At 36.9% G+C, this 23,481-nt stretch overlaps 1 protein-coding gene across 1 annotated transcript in view; it reads right to left on the bottom strand.

Moving 5' to 3' along the window:
* Positions 1–23,481, bottom strand: part of gnas (GNAS complex locus) — a 31,347-nt gene that overhangs the window by 5,636 nt on the left and 2,230 nt on the right. Inside the window, exons 2-5 of the mRNA XM_044132115.1 lie at positions 16,736–16,808; positions 9,946–10,000; positions 9,704–9,823; positions 4,723–4,820 (exon numbers count right to left, since the gene is read on the bottom strand). Of these exons, the coding sequence (XP_043988050.1) occupies positions 4,723–4,820; positions 9,704–9,823; positions 9,946–10,000; positions 16,736–16,808 (346 nt within the window). The remainder of the gene's footprint in view (positions 1–4,722; positions 4,821–9,703; positions 9,824–9,945; positions 10,001–16,735; positions 16,809–23,481) is intronic.

The following is a 23,481-nucleotide window of genomic DNA, read 5'->3' as shown; positions in this document are numbered from 1 at the left end:
TACCTACATAATGATAAAGTTAGAAACTGTTCCAGTTGAACTGAAAATAATGGCTGTAACCTGACAGCGTGCCCTCAAAGGCTCAGAGTTCTGCCTTGTTTAGCTGCAGATAAATTCTTTAATTGACTTAAACACACCTTATATTTGCACACGTCTCCACTGCATACACAAATTAAACCCTCCTAGATCAATCTTGAGATTTTTGTTTGCGTTTTTAAAATCTTTGTTTTGTTTTTTTTAAGTCGCATTAATGCAAGTTGCAGTAATATTTTAATAATTAATACTTAGATTAAGTCAGCCATTTTGGAAATCTATTTCATTATTGCATTTTTATCTTAAACTCTCTAGTCATACTCTATTTACTACCACCGATTTTGATTCTAAATAATACACTGCAACCCAGTTTAATTCATGTTTTAGCTTCTTTCTCCCACTTCACCAAGTGAAAGTACTTTAATGCTATAATTCTACCAAACTGGAAATATAAGATGAAAAAAAACAACAACTTTTTGACGACTTGTGTTTTTTCTTATGCAAAAACTCATTGAGGTACAACTTAAAGGTAGTAATGAGTTACATTTGTAATGTGAGGTCTAACTTAACAATGACAAATCAGAAATTAGACTATTCCATATTTCTACGGGATCTATTCGATATCTTTTGTGAAGGTAAGCATTGCAGCTCAGCTTTGTGTTGGTCCATCACTTATCGTCCGTATAAAAAGCAAAGCAGCTTGTGGTTGTAATTTGACGATGTGGAGAAGTTCAAGGGGTTTGAGTGGTTTTGCACAGCACTGCAAACAAAACTGACAGTATTTCTAATTCCACAGAGATTTGGTGGAATTAGAAAAAAAAATAAATTTCAAAATCAACAAAAAAACCAAAACTTCATGCTAATTTTAAAAGCAACAACAAATAAAGAAAAAAAAGTGAGAGTTTTTTATTTTCCAAATCTGGATCAGCAAGAAAGGAGGGGGGGAAAAAAGGCAGGATGAAAGCGTAGTGGCGTCTGACTGACATTTCAAAAATAGCTCCCTGCCACCCGGGCTTGCAGCACCATTACCATGGAGACCCAACTACAGGAGCTATTAATAGCCTATCAGCTCCCAATCTTGTGCAGCTGGAGCTGCTCCAGAGAAAAGACAGACAGACGAATGAAGAGACGGAAGATGGAGGAGGAGCAAAAGGAAAATAAGAGCAGGGATCAGGATCAGTTTGTGTTTTCGTGCTGGACGTGTGAGCAAGAAGGGCGAGGAAACAAAACGCCCGACTGGACTATCTCAAACATGTGAGGGGAGATAAGAGAGAAGGACTATTTTCTTGCTCTTCAAGTGTTTTTTTTTTTTTTTTTTTTTTTTTTTAAACAGAGGACAACATATAAATTCAATACATGTTTGACTGAAGATGAATGACTTCATGTTACAAGGCAGTCAAGGTGGAAAGCTGGTAGTCTTGAGTGGAGCAGTAGGGTATCCTCCCCACCTTCTCCTCCAAACATCCTCTTATCTGCAGATGACTTGGCCCCAGCCATGCTTGCTCTCAAACACTAAAAACTGCTGCTGTTTCACCGCCACTCTCCCATTTCTGGAAGAGGCTTTGGGAAAAAAACACACCGGTAAAATCTGATCCGAATTGTTGAACAGCTGAGAGGAAATGTCAGCAGCCGATACATTTTCACATTGGAGCTTAAATTTCCTCCTCGCCTTTTGATGCTCCACGGTGTGAGCGACAAAACATCGGCAAAAATGGAAATTTATCAGTGTGGCTTCTGACATGAAGTAAATATTTGTGATTTCTGAATGAGGTCAGCGATATTTCAGGACCAACTCAATGCCGGAAACAGAGGAATGTGACATGTAATGAACAGAGGTGCCGACCTGAAACATCACCCTCGTCTTTTGTCACTTTGATGCATTTAAATGGGATTTTCGGACCAAATTACTGCAGAATTTGGATGTCTATGGGAAACGTCAAAATACATTTTATCTGAATAAATTAGTTTTCAGTGGTTTTAAGAGTGCGTTTGCTAGTTTAGATTAAGTAATTATTGTTAGGTTTTACCTTAGCCTTTATTAGTTTTAGTAGTAGCTTCAGTTTTTCCATATTTTGGTTTAATATTTGGGAGCAGAATTCAAAAACGCCAATGTATTGTACTGTGATTATGTATAAATTGATTGCATAATGAATACTCAACAGAAGATAACATTTTCAAAAATATATTAAATTATTGTTGGACAACCAGCTGACTAGTGTTTTCTCCTAACTTTTGATGTCACCAATTTGCGGACAAGCGCAAGTATGGCTAGGAATAGTATGGAGTATGGTAATGTGCCAACAGCTACGTGGAGAAAAAAAATAAAATTATATATATATACATACATGAAGGCTAATAAGTTACTTAATAAAGTTAATAACTTTAACCATTTCCAATCTTATCAGTTTGAAAAGCTAATAAGTTGATTCATAAACATGTAAGCAAAGAGTATTTTTCTACAGTTTCAGTATATTTGCTAGTTTTATAAATGTACAATACAGTTCTAGTTAGTTATAACTAATTAATTACCATTTCTGTTTATTTCAGTTAACACTTTTTGTTATTTTGTTAGTTTGAGTTAAGTGTAATAACCGTGGCTTCTACTAGATGCCAGTGGAGGGTCGGATCTTTTAGCACCTGTAACATGTAGAAACTGAATAAGTTCAGAAAATGCCCGACTTTCTCAGTTCCACATTAAGCCTGAATGTTTCCTGTAGATTTAATTCAGGTTTATCAAGAGGTCTTCGGAGAAACACAGCGGACCGCTAATAGTGCAAAACAGGGTCACAGCTGTCTCAACAAAACATCCGACTGGGGTCAAAAGCACATCGAGAGGGCCAACAAATTACAGAATCTTTCACAACTGGTTTGTAATGTATTTATGTATTTTTGTGCCTAATTATTCTTTGACAATTGAAGAGGACACTGAAATAAACAAAGGGGACAAAGCAAAGATGCCTCAAGCTTCCAGAGTTTGAACTCCAAGCCGCAATTTTTTTTAAATACAGAAAACGTATTATTGTCTATTAATGTCAGAGAAAATACATCACATAGATATTCAGTCCACCATTAATATATCTCTGTCTTAACCACAGTAATTGTTCCCACGATGTGTCAGGACTTGACTCACTCACATTAAACGGATAATTTTATTCTCTTTACGGTAACGGATCTGAGAAGTGAGTCAGCACAGAAAGTCTGGTCTCTGCGCTGAGATTCGTCTCTAAAGTCAAAACTTAGCCAGTTTGGGTTAAAATTAGACAGGAACTGTCGCCAATAGTTTTCAGGCAGTTTTAGATATTTGCAGACCAGATGACAGGATTAAGAGTCTCTGCTTTTGGAAAATATGAATATCATCCAAAAAGCTTAAACAGTAAGCACCAGAGTTGACGAATCTGACATGAATAAAAAAAACAAAATACCTTAAATAACTAAATATGTAAGAAAAATATTCAACCAGTCACTTGTTTTTTTCAAATACTGCTGTGTCAATTTCATAGCTGCTTGCCAGATGAACATTTCGTGTTCGCTTTGGCAATACAAAATTTAGAATACAAGATTTAAAACAGGGCTTCAACAAGTTCATTTTGAGCAATCAATTAATGAATTTTAACACATATAGATCACTTTTTTCTTCTTCTTTTACATGTCCTGAGTGGAATGACTGAGGTTAGAAGATAAATGTAAACCAAATGAACTCGGTCTTAGTACAATATCTACAGCAATAAAAAGAACAAAAACGTTTGGAGCAGCAGGGTCCACTTCCAGTCCCCAGGGGACCGGTCACTCCTCCTCCTCCTCACCACATCTTCACATTTCACAAAATTCTCAGTACTGACCTTTTCACTACAGTTACTGCATGTCTGATGAATCATAGAAACATTTAAAGATTCCAGATGTCTGAGCTTGATAACTGGAATAAGACACCACTGGTTTAAGTAATTAGTGAGGAAAAAAAAACCCCAACATTTTCCATAAAAACCCAATCCTGACCATTAATGTTTTATCAGAGCATCTGTATAATTCTGTGATAGAGAAATAAAATCCACTTCCAACGATGGTAAACATACATAAAGTATGAATTTTCACCTCTGTATTTGGAAGAGATGATAAAAGAACGTCTACACACTTAAATCAGCCAGAAAAACATTAAAATTTGTAATATATAAATTATTGTCTGTATTTACTTAAAAGTGTCGAAAGAAGGAAGGATGACCATAATTATAATGTCCTAATAGTTTGCTCTATTTGAAGCTAAATAGACTTTTTTTTAAATCTAAGCAGTTTTTTAGACTGCGACAACCTTTTAGAAATTTTCAAAATTTTTATTTTTTAACTAATATTTAGTCAAGTTGGATTTCAATGATACAATTGAAATTCAAGAGTAACAGTAACAGTAACAAGCATTTTTTTATGAAAAAATATATTGTAGAAAAAAAATATTTTCTTTTTTTTGTTGTTTTTTTTTTATTAATCTCCAGGAACCTTATCCTGAATCAGTTTAAAGAACCACAGATTTTCTTAATGACAAGCAGCAGAATATGACTGTGAATTTACCAATACTGGTTTGTTCCTTTTAAATCCCAGCACTTAAAGGCCATTTCATTGCATTTTAAATAACTGCAGCAATCTATTAAAAATATTTGCAAAGTGGACGGCTTAAAAGTTGTGTCCCTCAGAGTTACTCACTATTGTGCGCAGTCGATTAGCTGATACTCGTTGGATCTCTCAAAGCACGCCCGGACGCCGTCATCCTGCCACAACGTCTTTGCGTGATCGTAAAACTCCTGAGGGGGAAGAGCAAAATGTGATGAGAGTCAGAAAAGGTTTCACCATTTCCAATGAACAGATTTACTGGAACTACTCCATGCACTGAAAAAGAAGGAGGAGCAGGATAATGGATATTTTTATGTCGGTTTAACGCAGGTGAACAAACAGGCTTGAGCTGCGTGATTAATCAATGGCTCACGTCGGACAGAAACGCTTTCTGTTTTAGGTCGGTGTGTTATTATGGTACAATTTGACAGATATGAAAGGAGACAGAAAAGGCGACAAGGTTGTCTGTTGTCCATGACGTGTGACTGAGATCAGCGGGTGCGCAGCGTCTTTGTTGACACCACATGCAATGTGCGTTGTGCCTGGGCGACGCCCCTGTACGTGCTTGTGAAGGTAAATAGTGGTGAAGGGGGAACAAAGTAAATAAAAGAAACACCTCGCATCTCTTGGAGTTACTGACAAACTGGCGTCGCTTTATACACGTCAATTAAAAACAGAACGGGCGTTCCGACGACACTGGCTTTTCAGATTAAAAGTACCTTTTAAAAAAAATTTTAAAAATGAGAAACCTTTGAGCAAGTACTGAACATACTCTTCATTACGTTTTTTTATTGGTCTGATTTGATAATGTTATATTAAGTTTTATTTTCGTCAGCTGTGAGCAGAAAATCATCAAGAGAAAGAAAAGATTTGAAATATTAAGATTTACAATATGTTTCGGTTCCTGTTTGAGTTACTGAAATTAGTTAACCTTTCAGTAATAATTTAACCCGTAGAATGGACATAACTACAAACATTTTAGTTCGAGTTTCATAAACTGCCAGAAAAGTCCCAAAATTTGTTTTTATTTTGTCTTTTACCATTCACAATCTGATATCTGAAGTCCTGTTTACTCACTTGCCTTTTTACACAAACTGACATGTTTGAGCAAGGATGATTGAGGTCTTGTTTATCAAAGTCATAAATTAAGTTAAAGTCCCTCCTTTGAGCCAGTTCAACAAATCAGCTTTTCTTCCAATGAAGTCTGACCAGAATGAATGCAGCACAGAACTTTGTCTTGAGTTGGAAAAATATTACAACAAGGCCGGACATCATTTATCTAGCAAACTACTACCACTCCCTGTCTTCTCCTTGAGCATTTATTTTCTTTGTGGAGAAAAATAAAATGCATTTTTAAACATTGCTTTTTACAATTTGCCCCAAAAAACAACCATTGTGTCTTTTGTGTAATAATGCACTTTTTGGGTTCTACAACAGAAAAAAAAAAATCAAAGAAATTGCAGTCTATTTACTGTTTTTGTTCCTTACATGATGGATTAAAGTACTAAAGTCAAAAAATATTTCTTATTTCTATTTCACGCCACGGTGACACAAATCTATTGAGAATATATCATCCTTTAACATATCAAATGGTGCAATATTGATATACTAAAACATTTCTGATTGGGCTATGGTACAGAATATAAGACAGTATATTTAGCCTGTTAGAACTGAATCTGCTGGAGGGAGAACATTGAAATATTCAACAAAAATATAGCAAATCCCAAATCTTACTAATTTTGTGAAAAACCTAGGTAAAAAAAAAAAAGCAAAAAAAAGTTAATAAGTAAAAATAGTGGATTACATTATGATGGTGTTTCTCATCATAAATATTTTGTATAATGCGACAAGCAGATGTTCCCAAGTATCACTCTGCCAGTAATCAAAGGACAACAGAAAACAAAGGGACTTCATGTCTGTCCAAGTTATTTAAAGCTCTTTCTGTTGTTCAGCAATCTGGTTCAAGGTTGAATCATCTCAGATTTACAAATAAAATGAATGCATCAGTAAACATGTTGCTCTCCTAGCCCCATTAGCGACCACATCTAAACTGCCCTTTAATGATCAGCTTCTGTACAAAAAGTTTTGATCGTAGACATATAATCTGATGGAACCACGCTGCCACGTAATCCCAGCTCTTATGATTCGACCAATCCGAGCTGAAGCGCAGAAAATTCAAACGTTTCCCCCTCTACCTGCACTATTGAACTACGACAATAAGTAACTGAATGGGATCATGTTACACACACACACACACACATAACTCTCTCAGCGCGCCCACACGCAATCCTCAATATGAATTCCACCGAGATGCAAAACACACTTTCGCCATCCTGTTTTGTAAGTTGGAAACTATGCAGCGCTCGTCAAAAACAAGTCAACAGACCAAACGGGTAACGCCAAACGACAACTGATGATGAATGGCATTAAATGATTGCCTCCCGACTGCTCAGCGTAGCAGCAACAGATGGGGAAGTGGAGGGCATTTTGTGGGTAAACAGAAAAAAAAAAAAAAAACACAATCGGCCTATCAGCTGTATATCACCCAGTATCAGCGCAAGAACTCAATGCCTTCATGTCGATGGAGACAATAAATCATTATGTCTGGTGAACATAGTTTTGACTTGAATATGATTTACTGGAATAACAATTTTGTAAACCGCAGCACAAAAACTCAAAGGAAGGACATGAACGAGGAAATGTTTAACCTTCAGCCGTTTGAAAGAGCTTAAGAATCAAGAAATCCCAAAGGACCTCTCTGGCAACATGAAGTAGGTTTAACAATCTCGAAAAGCAACAAACATATGGACAGATTTTTACCTACCTGTGGGGTTGACATCTATTAGATTGGAAGATGTTATAAACCTACTTCTAAAACTAAGAGATTCCACTAAACGGTAAAGACAATTATCCACAAATGGAGAAAACATGGAACATTGATGAACCTTCCCAGGAGTGGCTCACCTACCAAAACTACTCTAAAAACACATCAACAAAGTCATCCAAGAAGAACCCAAACTAACATCTGAAGCTCTGCAGGCCTCACTTGTCTGGTTTATGGTCAGCATTTATGACTCAACAATAAGAGAAAGTCTCAGCTAAAATGGCTGGCGCAAGATTAAAACCACTGCGGGCCAAACAGACCAAAAATATCCATCTCATATTTACCAATAAATATGAGATGGTCAAAAGTCAATCCAAGACTTTTGGGGAAATATTTAGTGAGCTGAGGGCGGGGAAAAGTGGAAATTTTCAGAAGGCGTCCTTCCTGTTGCATCTTGATTAAACCTAAAATCAATTCAGAAGAGCGTGACAGTCAAACAGGGTGGTGGTGAAAGTCCGACCATCAGTTTGTGATCCCAAGCTCAAATGAAGTTGAGTTTTGCAGCAAGACAATTATCCAAACCATAGTGGTAAGTCCGTGTCTTGGTGGCTAAAATAAACCCCAACAAAACAAAAACAGAAAATCAAAAATACAAGATTTGGAATGGGCTATTTAAAGAATGAAATCTTATTCAATTGCTGTAAAAAGGTTGTTAGAATAAAACATATCACAGTTTCATGTTTTCTTAATTTGTCGACTGCAACAAATGTGAACAGATGAGCTTCAGCTTCAGTGTGTGGCAGCGTAATCATTTTGAATCTCAACAGCTGCAATTCACCAAAATATGTGGAGTGAGTTGCATTTCAATAATATCTTTGGCTGTTTGCAGGAACTTTCAGTGTCTTTGGCACATCTGATGTATATTTTAGTGGCTGAGATGCTAAAGATCCTGAAGAAAAGTTTGGACACTATGATGATGGGGAAAAACAAAACTGGCAAGAGAATGTGACTTAATCACAATACTGTTAATGCTGTATTCAGCAGAAACAAAACATGCAGACGGTTTCCTAATATTATGAAGCCCTGCTTCAGTCCACTCCTGCAGGGTGATATTGTACACAATGTTTTCTTTTTATCCAAAATAAAACAAAGTTGTACATTCACTCAAGGTCTGTGGTTAAATTACAGAACAGAATGAATGCATAAAAACAGGAGGGCGTCTTTTGTTCAGACAGTCAAGATCAGAACATGCATGTGCCCAAAAGATTAAAGGAAACTCTACAATCCTCTTTGCACCCATTTCACAGCGGACTGTTATACGAAATTAAAATATCTTATGAGCCCTTGAAAGTATTAATACTATTAAAAAAAAACAACTAAACAACAATAAACAAGACAGGGATGAAAGCAACAAGTATCGTCTGCTGACAGGCTGCAAACAAATACCAAGTAACCCACACACTGCAGCGCTCCGACACTATGAGGCTTCAGGTTTGACAACTGAAAGGTTTGCAGACACATCTCTCCAGTGCTTGTAACACAAACACTCCTTGTATATTGAATCAGGTTCGGCCCCAAAGGTGGCTCAAGTTAGGCTTTTAGCTTGAATAATTAGTTAATGGCAAAATCCCATTGGGAATACTGAGCCCACACAGAAACTACCCATGGGGTCGACCTCAGGGGGCAACGACTGACTCAACACCTGGGCTGTGGGACTGTCAGCTGGGGGCCTGGGACTAAAACACAAACACGGCTGATACCTGTGGCTTCCACAAACAGAAGCTTATTACTAACCTCTGGAGATGAAACATTCAATAAAATTGTAGGTGAATTGATCAGCTGCACAACGACTAAAGCTGCAGAATTTTTATATATGTATATATATATATTTTTTTACATCACAACACTGCAGTACTCACAAGCGAACAATAAGAACCGCTACCAAAAATGCAATGAAAAATTAAAACGGCTGCCTTAGACTGAATTTCCACATTAGCAGTCATGGAGTAAGGAGACATTCATTTGATCCAGGTGTGGAGAAGGAGGACAGCACTATGTGATAGAAGCTCAATAATCCAATATTTCTCCGACGAGTGAATGCACCATATAAGCGACAGCCCTGCTACCATGTAAAACATGCTTCAATATCAACACAGCCGACACAAGAGGGAGATAAACAAAAAGATATTTGTATCAGGAGTACATCCATTCACTCAAGGTAGTGGGTGCAAACGTTATTGTGCAACTCACCGATGGAAAGTCAAAGTCTTTCTGGTTGACGAGGTTGAGAACATATTCGATCCTGTGCTGGTTCTCTGGACAGGCCAGCTGCACTGGTGGCGTCAGTGTGCTCATGGCTGTTACTATGGTCTGTCACAAGCACACAAATCCAGGATGTAAAAAAAAAAACAACAACAAAACATCAGATTATAACAAGACTTTTAAATGCTGAAGAGAAGACAGACAGAAAAGTTGTTCAACGAGTCACTTACCTCAATAGCCTCCTTAATGTTGTTCTTGATGTCCTGAATTTTCTGCTTCTTTTCTCTAAAACAAACAAAACAGACATTTGTGTTAGAAATTGTGTGACAAAAACAATTAGAGGTTTCATATCATCCCTTTCCTAAAAATAATGAAATTCATTGGTTTGGCTAAAAGTGTTTTGCTTTTTTTTGTTTTGACCAAAATTAAATTTTAAAACTAAGACTCAATTGGTCCATAATATAAAACTGGCATTCAAAAGTAATGATAGAAGTTAGGAAATCTGAAAGTTTTACACTAAATCAAAGACAGAAAAAAGTGAATTTCCTCATTACAGGCTGACAACCTGAGCAGACAGCTCTACTAACTAGCTTGCTGTACCAGTGTTGCCATTTGTTTTGGAACTTTTCTGCAAATACAACAAAACAGTTTCAAAACGCCTTCTCCTAGACCAAGAGCATACATTTATTTGTCTTGCAAGCAATTCACATGATATGTCAATATTTTAAACATTTTATGCCTTCAACAGAAAAATCCCAAACGCAAAATTATTGAGGTAAAACACTGATTGGAAATATATGGTGCGACAGGAAAACTAACTCAAGTCTTTTCTCTTGTACTATAATCCGGCAAATTTCAGCAACATGTATGAAAAGTGCAGCAGAAGGAGTTGACAGGGCTCACTTCATCGCATTGCAAAAGAGTTTGTTTTTGATCTGGAAGGGTAAACAGACCTTCATCGCCACGCGTGGTGCAGGAATTATGTCTGTGCAATGTGAATGATAGCTGTGTGTACAAGACATTTGGGACTCTCTGTGACAGAAATGTTTCTAATAAAGGCAACCAATGAGCCAGTTTGTCCATCTTTCACCTTGAAAGACAACGGGGGATTGTGTTTATGACGGCTCCACGTCAGTGAAAAGGGGCGAATGCCACCTATTTTTTCCTTTAAACTTATGTGCTACTTTTATTGTTAATGTGAGACTTTTTGTGCAGAGTCAACGTGAACATAAAAAAAGACAATAAAAAAAAAATATATGCAAAAACCAGTGAATGTCTGATGAATGTATACCACTAGAACAATTACTCTGCATTTAATCTAAAAGAAGGGTTTATATATCAAGCCCAGTTTGCTCATTCTTTATTGGCAATGTGCGATAAATCAGCTAAGAAAAAAAACAAAAACAACAAAAGAAATCCAAATGGAAAAGCCTAAACTGACCCTGTAATGACTACTACTCTACTTCTGGAAAGTGTTGGTCACTCACACATACCAGACATTCAATATTTTGTTCAAGGTTCCTCTGGCATCAGTTCAACGAGGGACAAAAAAATAAAGACGATTTCCATTTTCTAAGACAAGCCACCTGTGAGGTCACTGTGCGCCGATATGGGGAAACAGTGAAGGAGGGGACGCAGGACGGTTTATCGGGTTAGAAGGGAGATTGAGAAGGCCCTGTTTACATTTTCAACCTGATAGTCATTATAAATCACATGATTGTGTGTGTGTGTGCTCCCTGTGCAGTGTTGAGTGTGAGGCTCTTCGCCTCCGAGTCTCAGCTTCTTGTTTTTTTTTTTTTTTTATTATTATTTTTTAAAGATGTTTTAGGTTTGGTTTGTTTTGTGTTGGGATTCATCTGTAACATTATCCTTCTGATCAGCCGCAGCAGCAAACTCCCCATATTCTTATTTCATTTTAGCATTAAGAGTTTATGTCAGCTACTATGTGGAAAACAATTTAGTTTTTGTATCACAATTTCAGTTAAGAATACTTCTTAAAAGATTTTAATTTCTGTCGACGTTTCAGTCAAACATTTAACCATCCAAGATTTGACCCAATCACAGACCTTTTTAGCCAAACTCGTAAAATTATATATTTATATGTATATATATATTTATATAAAATAGTAGAGCAGTAGACAGCACAACCAAGCAAGTCAACTGGACAAACATCAATTTATAAAGAAATACCGCATTACAAATACTTCTTGTATACAAACATATGCATAATCATTTTGAAATCGGTGTGTTCAGGAGTAGTGTTGGCTTTCTTGAAGAACCACAGCAACACTAAAATTCTAGGGGATAACTTGATTAGAGTTTCACCCTGTGCCCTTCAGCAGGGTCATAAAGGCCACAAGTTGAATGCATCAGTCCACTAGTTGTAAAAGTTGTTCCCGAGTGTTTCAGAGCACTTTGGGAGTAGGAGAATTTTTGTCAGAATATTTTTGATCCCAGAATTTACTTGAAGCTTCATCTGCCATAAATGAACAGAGCTGTATTTAGCAAGTCTCTCTACAATCTGAGAATCTTAAGAGAAAGTTTAAAAACTGTAGAACACATATGTCAGAGTCAAGGCCCGCGGGCCACATCCGGCCCGCGAGAAGATTTTTTACGGCCCCTGAGATGATCTTGATTTATTATTAGAACCGGCCCGCAGACCGCAGCAAGCCGGGACACCGTCTGAAAAAAAATATCTTCCTTATTTGAACTGTAAGTAGTTCTTTAAATGTTCTGTGAGATGATGTACTTACCCATGTATCCATAACAACCGGAACTTTCAATATCCACCAAGTTATTAATAAATATACCGGCCTATTAAACGAGTGCCCCCCGGATTAATTACACTCTGCAGCTGCGAAGTTACCGTATTAACCCGATACTTGCTGGAAAGTGCAACGTCTCCCCTTTCAGAAACCGTTGGAATTTTTCCACTTAGCGCTACGTGTGGCGGAATTACGGTACTGCAAATTTAGATTGTGTCGCCGGCGACACGTCCGGTCTAGAAGGGTTATTAGCACAGCAGTGTCAGCATAACTGTAAAATTAACTTTCAGATACCCATCAAAAATGGCAAAAAGGAAGGTGGACACTGAGAACCGGGGGTTTCAAACAAGGTTTAGAGTTTATATTTAGAGTTTTTACTCAGTTCAAGTTTAAAAGTTAAAGTTTAATATTTGTTTTCACTGCATGTTACTTCTCCTTGATGAAAGTGTTGTTTTTGATTAATAGATTTTTGCACTTTATTTTATTGTATTTCAATCCAATTATATTTTAAAAATATTTCAGTTGTGTCTGTTGAAAATTAAAGATTACTGACAGAGCCATAAGAAAATATTGCTTTATTTATCTGATCATATTGGAATATATTTGTTAGGTTTTCAGTAGGTTCAATTAGGTTCACTAGACTATATGCGTCATTTAAAAAAATTTCAATGAACATTCGATCAGTCCGGCCCTCGGCTTGTAGCTAAATTTTTTATTTGGCCCTCCGTCCATTTGACTTTGACACCCCTGCTGTAGAAGATAGTTATTTTCCCTGACTGTTGTGTTTTTGTGCAGGTGCAGTTAACGGCTCCCCTTGTTAAAACTTTTAGTATTTGTGTATATATTGCGCCAGGGTCCCGTTTACTGCGCTGAAGTCTGCTGGAATTAATCTGCATTTCCACATCTTACTTTTCAGTATTTTACACATTTAGATTTTTTCTAATTGTCTCAGGTGACATTTCAGACTCATTTTGTTTTATGTGACCGTGGCAAAAAAAATCTAAATGTGGTCAACTTACTAACAATTCACATGAATTAATTAATGTTTATTTGTGTGAAAAAACAAAACTTTTTCTTTTAAATCAGATTTATGTTAACATGTATTAAAATGTTTATGGAGAATGATTCTATGACTGAAACTTTATTTCATACAAGAAAAAAACAATCTAGACCATGATTTAAGACATTTTAAGCAGTGAATTGTGAATTAGTTTGGTTCTAACTGATGTGAACTGAATTTAAAACTACCCCTTGGTAAGAGTTAACTTGAACAATACTGCGAGAGTGAAATTCGACTGAAATAGAAACCCCCAATTCAACATTGTAAGAAAAAAACCCCCTCAAAGGCTGAACTTTGAGCAGTACATCTTCTTTCAACTTTTATTTTAATCTTTCGGGGCATGAAATGTATCGTTCATAGTCAGCTTTTGGGTTCAAAAGAGTTTTGGTTTTCTTTTAGCCCAAAAAGTTTCACACAGTTTTATTCCTTTGTTTTGACCACTTGAAAGCTCCAGTGGTGAATGCCTTGGCCAAAAACAGTGCAGTCATCACAGTTAAAAGGAACATGGAGATCTAAGTGGGTGTTTCATTCATTATCCCGAATCTGACCAACAGCAGATACCAGCAGTCTTCCGGTGACAAGCTAATTACTCTGACTTTACCACAACACTTCTTCCATTCACCTCAAATCTTTCATCGCTAGCACCACTCAATGTTTGAGCTCCTAAATCAGTACATTTACGTCGCGCTGGAGGATCTGTGGAAATTAAAACCCATTACTATGCCTGTCATGTGAACCCCCACTAGCAACCGCTCTGCTGTTTTGGTCTCAACAGATCTTCACTGACAAAAGTTACTTAATGTCACACATCTGACCCACACAGTCAAACACACGCATGCGTCAACAAACCTAGAAGAAGGTACTCCAGTTTATTGAATGTCGGAAAAGTTAGATATTGTCTACTATCCAATTTATGGTGTAGTCAAGTTTGCCGGACAGACACATCCATCCCTACGCAGGACATGGACAGACATGTACTCTTTGTATAAAAACAGCGTTATGTGCACACAAACACTGTTCAGTGTTGTGGAGTCACACACTGGGTCATATGCTCTAGTCTGCCTAAGGTGCTGATTTTCTAGTCAAACCTTGCAAAGATGCTTCTGTCCCGTCCAATACATGACCACCACCAGACCAAACCACGCTTAGTCAATGACACACAATAACTCACACACAAATTCCTTTTTGGCTCACTAAAATAAGCAAGACTCAAGAATGTGGTCTAGAAACAAACAAAAACAGGAAGTGAACAGCTTTCTGGAGAGCTGTGGAAAAAAAAGAAGAAAAAAGAAGTGACTATTGGTTTGTGTCCAGAACTTTACAAAAAAGGAAAGATCACATTGTATAATCAGTTCGTCAGACTTCCCACATGGTTTCTCAGACCTGGGTTACAACCCATGTGGTAAAACATAAGTTAATCAGCAGTCATTGCAACTAGACATGAACCAATCCAACCAGAGCTATCGCAGCATCAGCTCTAAAAACCGCTGATACAATGAGTCAGGGCTCGTCATCCAACATCTGTTTCTGGCCTCCCAAATGTCCTCCTGGACTAATGGTCCAAAATTTCCCAAAAACACAAAAAAGCCTTCCCAATAGAAGATACAAAGGGTGGACCAACAACATATGAAAGCCTATGAACAAACAATGGGATCCCACTCAAGTTAATTTGAGTGAAGACAAACAAGTCAATATTTTCTGTACTATAGAACAAGGTACCTCAGAGTTTACCAATGTACGTAATTTGACCATTGTCTTGTCCTCTCCTTGCATTCCCTGTTTTATTGCAGAGCCCTCAGTTGCTTCAACTTCCTGTCAGGTTTTAGTTCTTCTTTTCAGGAGCCTGTACACCTTCCGAATGAAAACCGGTTCCAGGATGTACACACTTTTATTGACCCTAAATTATGTCAGCAGTTTATGTTGTCACATATGAAGGGAAAATGTATTTGCCCTCTTAGAGAATTTTGCTGTTTTTGCTTTTTTTGTCATTCGACAATTTAAGACCGAGAAGAATTTAAAAAAAACAACATACATATAAATATTTGAAAACGGAGTAAATACAAAATGTAGTGTTTAAATTTGGTTATGTTTTTCTTTTCTGGAGGGGAGAACAACCTGTCCAACCCGACTTACTCCTACATGAACTGTCCTACTGTTTCTGTCACCATTGGCATCAAATACTGGCATAACATTTCCATAAAAAAGATAATGGGTCTCTAACACCACTGTAAAAGATTAAATAAATCAGGAAGTTTAAATCACAATTAAATCCAACTCTGGACTTTGACAGGACCAGTTCTGATTCTTTTTAGCCAGTTAGAGATGGCTAGGATTATGGACCGGTGCCTGGGCATTGTCCTTGAGGAATTTCTGCTAAACAAAATTCATAGCATCATTTTCCACTTCCTTTGTGTCACTCCACAGAATATTTTCCCTAAAGTCTTAGCTAATTTCGCCCCGACTCCTTCTTATTGTTGAATTATGAACACTGGCCTTATCTGAAGCAAGTGAGACCTGCAGTGCTTCAGCTGTTGTTTTTTTTGTTTTTTGTTTTTGTTGTTGTTGTTATGATCTCCTGCATGAGTCAACAGTACACCACAAAGTGAATTTGATGGGTGGTTTGACAATTATTTATTTTTTCCCCACTAAGGACCACACTGGTTTGGAAAGCTTTTTTTCATAACAAATAAAATTATCACTTACAAATAACAGCTTTTTGCATTTACTCAAGCCGCCTGTATGTTATTAAAGTCTGCGTAATAATCTGAAACATTTAAGTGTGAGGAAAAATTAGTGCCTCAACCAAAGAAATTCCTCGCTTGGAGTGAAAACGCAGCTCACTGAGAGGAGCTGCCCACCTGTAGCTCACCTGGATTGAGCTGCACATCAGACAGAAATTAGGAAAGCTTACAATTACTTAAAATAGCTGTTTATATAACGTACAACTGCGTATAATCAGCTCTACTTTCTGGCATGTTACATTTTGTTGACTTAGGAGGCCACTTAAAAACTGAGGTTTTAATCAAAAATACAAAAAAAGTTGATAGTTTTTATACATATAAAAAAAACTAATTTATTTATGTTTAGGTTGCTTTGTAATTTTGAACAAAAAGAGAGAATATTCGGCCCAGACATCTCGATGCGCCGTGATCTTAAGTGAACCGCAGGTATGGCTCGTTTGTGAATCGTACTCACTCTGCATTGAAGCCGTTGACATGCAGGATCCTCATCTGTTTCACGATGGTGCTCTTTCCTGACTCACCAGCCCCTGAGGGAAAAAAAAAAAAAAAAAAGGTATTTTGTATTAAAAAGAAACCAAAAAAACCCTATACATCTTTAAAAAAGCCCCTTTCTAAAGATCAACACAGATGCTTGAATTGTTTAAGCTTTTAATTTTATTAAAGGAAAATGCACCGTCAACTATAACTTTTTGGTTTTGTATAAGAGTTTGGACAAGTCCTGCCTTAAGTCCACATACTCAACTATTTTTGTGTTCAGACTGAATCATGACTTTGGACTTTTCAAGAAAAATAACCAGGAGTCACAAAATGGCATGCAAAAAATAGCACAAAAGAAAAAAAATTGGACTAAACCCAAGAGCGGACCACTGAAGGTTGGTGACAATCCAGTAGAATTGCGTAGGAAGGCAACTGGCCAGGCTAGAAACTGGGAAACCCAAAATCCAAAATTCTCAAAATCCTGAACCACTGATCTGTAGTGTAAAGGTGGTGAATGGCCACAGTGAACAGCTAAATTATTGACAATATAAAAAAAGTATTCCTGCTAATACATGAGTCTTACAGACAAGTCAAAGTCTTGCCAGAGTGAGTATTGGCGACTATTAGTGTTCTGCTTATGTTTGACAACAAACTCAAATGAACGCCACGCGGTCCTGCTGGGATGTTGACGGTGCATCGGCAGGTCCCTACTGTCAGAACGAAACTCACATCTCCTGCTCTGTAATGTCGGCCCTGCAGAAAGCACAGCCAAGTGAGGAATGACCTGCATAATGTACAGAAGAACCAGGTTGCAGGTCTTCTTGGGCTGACCAATGTTTTTCCTGCACATCGCTTTTTGTAAATGTCATTGATGATGGATTAACTCCAGATTTTCAGAGTTTTCAGGCCTAAACCATCCTTGATTTTGTTTAACAAAACCAGAATCACAGAAGTGATCACTGAGGTTCATTCTGCTGAGGTAGACTGCTTCAGACCAGGCTACAACAGCAAGAATTAGCTATGTGTTTTTACTGAGAGGTCAGAGGTCATCAGAGGAAAACATAATTACCAGTAACAGAACAAAACGACAAAAACACAAAGTTTTAATTTAATTTTTCATAATTAAATTTGCTGATACACTTAAGGAAATTTGTGTATTTAAGCAAAAATAGAACTGATGCTGCTCAAAGTGCTGTTAAACATTTGCTAGTCTAAAATTATAACATAAAAATACTTGTAGTTCACGTAATCCGTTTTAGTTGACATTCAAAGCCAGCGCCAGAAATCCAATCAAGTTTGGGACTCGGTGGTGGTTGTAATGGGCAGGTTCCCTGATCATTTCTGCCCGATGTGACCAATGTGGGCTTATCAATAAGTCCTTGATCTGCAAGGCAGAAAAACGCGACCTTCAAACAGGAACAGGATGCAATGCTGCTGATTTGATTTGTTGCACCAAAGCAGAACCACATAAACAGGCATAACTTTCTTCATTACACTCACTAAAATTACTAACTGTAAATAAAACACTAATAAATAACACAATGAAGGATTTCTGACGGGGTGGCAATGTGTTTGAGGCGCATCCCGCCTCTCACCCCCTCAGACCACTCCGGGTGGATGGCAGGAGGAGGGATGGTTCAACTTGAAACTCCTGGAATGCATACATTCATAAATCAAGGCTAAAATAATTCAGCACAAAAGAATGGTGTATTTTGAGTGCAGGGGGCCGGGTCGCAATAATCCAAATCTCAAATGTTGAGATGAAACATGCTCCTTAAAAACAGGGATTAAAATCCTGCTAATGGTTTAATCAGCTCTAGTCAATCCCTGGATACTGACTACTTTACGAATGGGCAAATTAAAAACCAAACTAAACAGAACGGGGAAAAAACCCACCACAGGCTGTTGGCTGCACTACATGTAACTTTAGCGAGACCCTTACATTCTCTGTTTTTGCAGACCACAGTAAAGAGCCATATCCGCGTATAAATGTATATATGCACAAAAGATAAGCTGATAATGCCATGGATGTCTATGTAGTTACTAGAAAAAGAAAAACAGGGAACCAACTTTAATGGTACACATCATTATTTTGGTTCTTGTCCCACTGTTCTAATGTCGCCACAACTTCCTCCATGAGAAAAATATAAGCTTGTCAAACGTGATCCCTTCTCACTGGAAACAAACTAATCAAACATTATAATTTTTAGAGAGAGCAGAGCGCATCAATCTACACAACGTGATCAAATTTAGAAAATAAGTAAAAACTCACACATACATGAACATTTAATTAAATACTACATACTGACCTATTAAGGTTTTGGTAGTGTAAATTTCAAACTCAAACTTTACCCATTCCCTTCCTGGGAAAAAAACAAAACAATAACTTGCCAAATTATATTTATTAGGCAGTTCTCATTTCAAAACTCTATACTTTGCATTCTACTCTCATTTCAATAATCTTTCCAACCACATTCTGGATATTTGATGAGAAAACATATACTTATAATTCAGATGTATTGTACATTCCTCAAATCATGAAAAAGGCCTTTTGTCTTCTGATTAGAAAGAAAAAAAGGGGGAATTTTTCTACTTATTTGCACCAATTTATAGTCTCTATATGCCAAAATCCATCCATCCATCCATTTTCTGTTCACCCTTGTCCCTAATGGGGTCGGGAGGGTTGCTGGTGCCAATCTCCAGCTACGTTCCGGGTGAGAGGTGGGTTCACCCTGGACAGGTCGCCAGTCTGTCACAGGGCAACACAGAGACATACAGGACACACAACCATTCACACACACACTCACACCTAGGGAGAATTTAGAGAAACCAATTAACCTGACAGTCATGTTTTTGGACTGTGGGAGGAAGCCGGAGAACCCAGAGAGAACCCACGCATGCACAGGGAGAACATGCAAACTCCATGCAGAAAGACCCCGGGCCGGGAATCGAACCCAGGACCTTCTTGCTGCAAGGCAACAGCTCTAACAACTGCGCCACTGTGCAGCCATTATGTCAAAATCAAGGACTAAATTATCCAAATAAATACAAATTCTTCTACACACAGTTTAGATTTTCTTTATTTCATTAGCTGATATTAAAAACACTAACATCTATGCTTTTTTTAGGATCTAGACAGGCTCTGTCTGGAACAGCATGGATCCAGTAGAAGTCCTGATCTGAAAGGGAAATGGCCCTTTTTGGTTTCTGAAGTCTTATTTTTGGGCTCTGGAAATCAGCTAATAAAGCAGCTGAGCTATGTAAAAACATCCGTAATCATGTTGGAAATCAGATTTATATGACATCATCTACATGGAAACAAATAAACATTTATTTTTCAGACATTCACATATTTCAATTTTCAATAACTCCCCAAAACAATTCTAGGTCTATTTTCCTCACGTGTGTATTCTGACTAGGAAAATCACCACAGCTGATTCTAGACTTTCTGAGGTAGCTTTTACTGTGGGATTTTTGGACCCAAGTGCTAAAATAATCTTTTTTTCCACTTTAAACCAATAAATCTAAATATTCTGTAACAAAAAGTGCACACATCAACTCTAAAAAGTACACTAAATTGCTTTAATTAGGATCAGAAGCTACTTTAAAATACAATAAAACACAATTGCAGCATGTTTTCATGCCGACAGGCCTTCAGTCTGAGAGCAACAGGCTAAAAAGTCCATCACAGTGCTGCCTTTTTGGCCTTATGCAATGGCAGTCACACTGCTGACAATGTTTCCTAAAGCAACATCCCAGAAGGCCATGCAGGGAGGAAGCAGCGTCTCAACTGTGAAAACTATGAGGCCTGAAAACAACCGCAAAAAAGAGAAAGAGATCAATAAATCAAAGGCTGGATCTCATTTCCCCAAAACTCCTCCTCTCTCCCCTTTACGTGGCACTTCACACTTCTGGGTATACTCATGTAAAGTGAAATTATGTTCACCATTACCTCGACTGAAAATGATCAGCTGTCAATATACAATACTGTTCTAGACTTGTTAAAGAACAAAAATATGACAGCAACTACACACTTGAAACAAATCTGCTGTAATGTAACTAAATGCATTTAGAATGAACTGCTAACACTGACAATATAAAATATGTATATATACAATATATGCATTACAAAAACTATACAGTATAGTTGTTCCAAAAATAGTCAACCTTTAATTGTTAAACATACTTGTGTATGTTTAATATATTGATTAATGGAATGCGAGTCAACAAGTAATATACTTAATAAATCTATTTCTCCCAAAAGTGAAGCATCAGAACACGCAGAGTCTATTTTCTGTTACTTTAAACAAAAGAAATATGACACCTTTCACCCCCTTGTATTTTTTCCCCATTTAAGATGAAATGCTATCTCAGAAATTAATGGTTGCATGAATTCAGCTACACGTTTTAGTCATTCTCGTGGTGATTAAATGCTTCGAACAGACAAATACCTTTCTTGCTTTTTTTCCAGAAAGGATTAGGGTTTCTTCTGTTCTTTAAAAATTGAGATAAGCATCATTTTGACAATTATAGACACATGCCATTCCTTTTTAAAAATTTTAAAGACCTTTACAAAGTAAAAAAAAATAAAAAATGAATAAATAAATAAAAAGGCAGTTTCAGTCTGAATTTTCAATAAGATTTTAGAATGATTTTTAAAAAGGTGTGTAAAATGATTGGCTGATTGGATTATAGGCACTAAAAATGGTTGACAAATAAAGCTGGGTGTCTGGGTTAACAGACGCAATTCAATATGGAGTCCTACAAGGTTTAGTGTTGGCACCTAAACCTTTTCAATTCAATATTATTGATAAGAGTGAAGTATCTAGTAAACCACAAGTTATTTTATTTGCAGGTGAAAACCTTATTGTTCTGGGATTAAATCAAAAGATGTTCTAGAAATTAAAGGCTTATGATTGGGTTAAACTCAAGTTCTTTCATAATTTAGCACAATTAAAGGTATAAAGTATGATTTTTGTAAAGTGAAAAGAAGACTTGATTACCAGGAAAATATACGGAAATTTCGAGGGAATTCAAAGTTTTTAGGAAGATCATTAATTTATTAATCTTAAAGTAGATAAAAGCATGGCAGATTTGTTACCTTTGCATTAAAACCTTGTTTTTTTTTGCAAGAGCAAGTTCTTTGTAACATAAAACAGCAATTAAATATTATATAATATCAATGTAGGGATAATACTGACAAACAGTGCATTCAGTCAAATATTGTGGAATCTAAAGATTTTGATATTTTTACTAAATATAATACTTGTACTTTAATACTTATTGCCAAACAACTTGCAATAATTCTTAACAAATACGTCACATTAAAGACGTGTGAGCGCGTTTGAGAACCCAGAACGTATTTTAGAAAAAACTAAAACTGGGTTGCAACAGATCATATGGAACTGGTTTGCTAGGAAAACCAGTGGTTTGCTCGGAAAACCAGTGGTTTGCTAGGAAAACCAGTGCAGACATGAATGAAAAAAATGAAAGGCTTCATGATACGTCCAGAAATTGGTCAAAATTGGCCTGTATAAGCTATAATAATCACTAATGTGAGGTAGTTTGTACAGTTTGTCAATTCACCGCGCGAAACACAAAAAACAAAATAAGTCTTTATGCTCGATACACATCATAAATGAGAACAGTTTTTACTTTCTCCATTCATAACCGTCTTTTTTGCTAGAGAACATAGAAACCCCCCACCCAGAGAATATGTCCCCAAACCATATTCTGGACATGCTTATTCATATTTCAATTTTGCTCTTTGTGAAAGTACCAACATAGCATAAACATTCAATAAATATTCTTTGTATCAAAAAACGTTGCAATTTGCTACATGTGAAGCTAAATGCAAGAAACATATGAGCTGGATTCAGCTGCCATACAAATGATGTGCAACAGATCCATGTTTTAGCAGGGGTACAACTGGACTGAAAACTGACTGTCAAGTACGTCTTGTCTGTACAAAAGCAATAAACTGGATATCCTGTGGCCCAAAACTATTTCATGATGACATTGCACGGATAACACTTTATCTTTATTGAAATTATAGGTTGCATGTGTTTATAGAAATCTGACTAAATATAGAGCTTCGGTCTGATAACAATGTTTCAGTGTAGAGTTGTAAAATGTGGGAGCATTTTACATTTACCAGCTTACTGGTTCATACATCCCAGTAGTTTTGCAAAGTCCAGACTTACATAAAACCATTTTGGGCATGAAAACACTTGCAGGGCTCCAGAGTGTTTACGAACCTTTCCAGACTCTGCTGGAGTTCATAGCTCCTTCCAGTCTATTCTTAAAGTATACATAAAAATGTTCACTCCAAATTTACAGTGGCTGTTTTTACGGGGTTCAGACTCTAAAGGTGAAACTTGAAAAGTACAGGCATCGTGAAAGAAAAGAGGTATGGATGGGACATCAACACCAAGCTTGGGGATGCAAAGGACTACTTGGAGGCAATAAATGGTAAGCTATAACAATTCAAGTGCCATGAATCAAAACTCAACTTTCCAAATACATATTTGGCAAATTGGATGGACATTTAGAACTGAAACAGATTCTAATTACAAAGACCAAAAGAGCCTGGCAGAGGAAAAATTAGATGTTGGAGGGGAAAAAAGCAGGAGGTTAATATCAGTGAAGTATTATTGATTTTGAAATGTAATGTTTTCCCAATATTGTGTTTCTTTTGATGGATAAATGATGGGCAGATAGATA

Source organism: Gambusia affinis, linkage group LG01, assembly GCF_019740435.1.
Source record: "Gambusia affinis linkage group LG01, SWU_Gaff_1.0, whole genome shotgun sequence".
NCBI lineage: Eukaryota > Metazoa > Chordata > Actinopteri > Cyprinodontiformes > Poeciliidae > Gambusia > Gambusia affinis.
The sequence above is the reverse complement of the archived record's forward strand: the minus strand, read 5'-3'. Positions and strand labels throughout refer to the sequence as shown.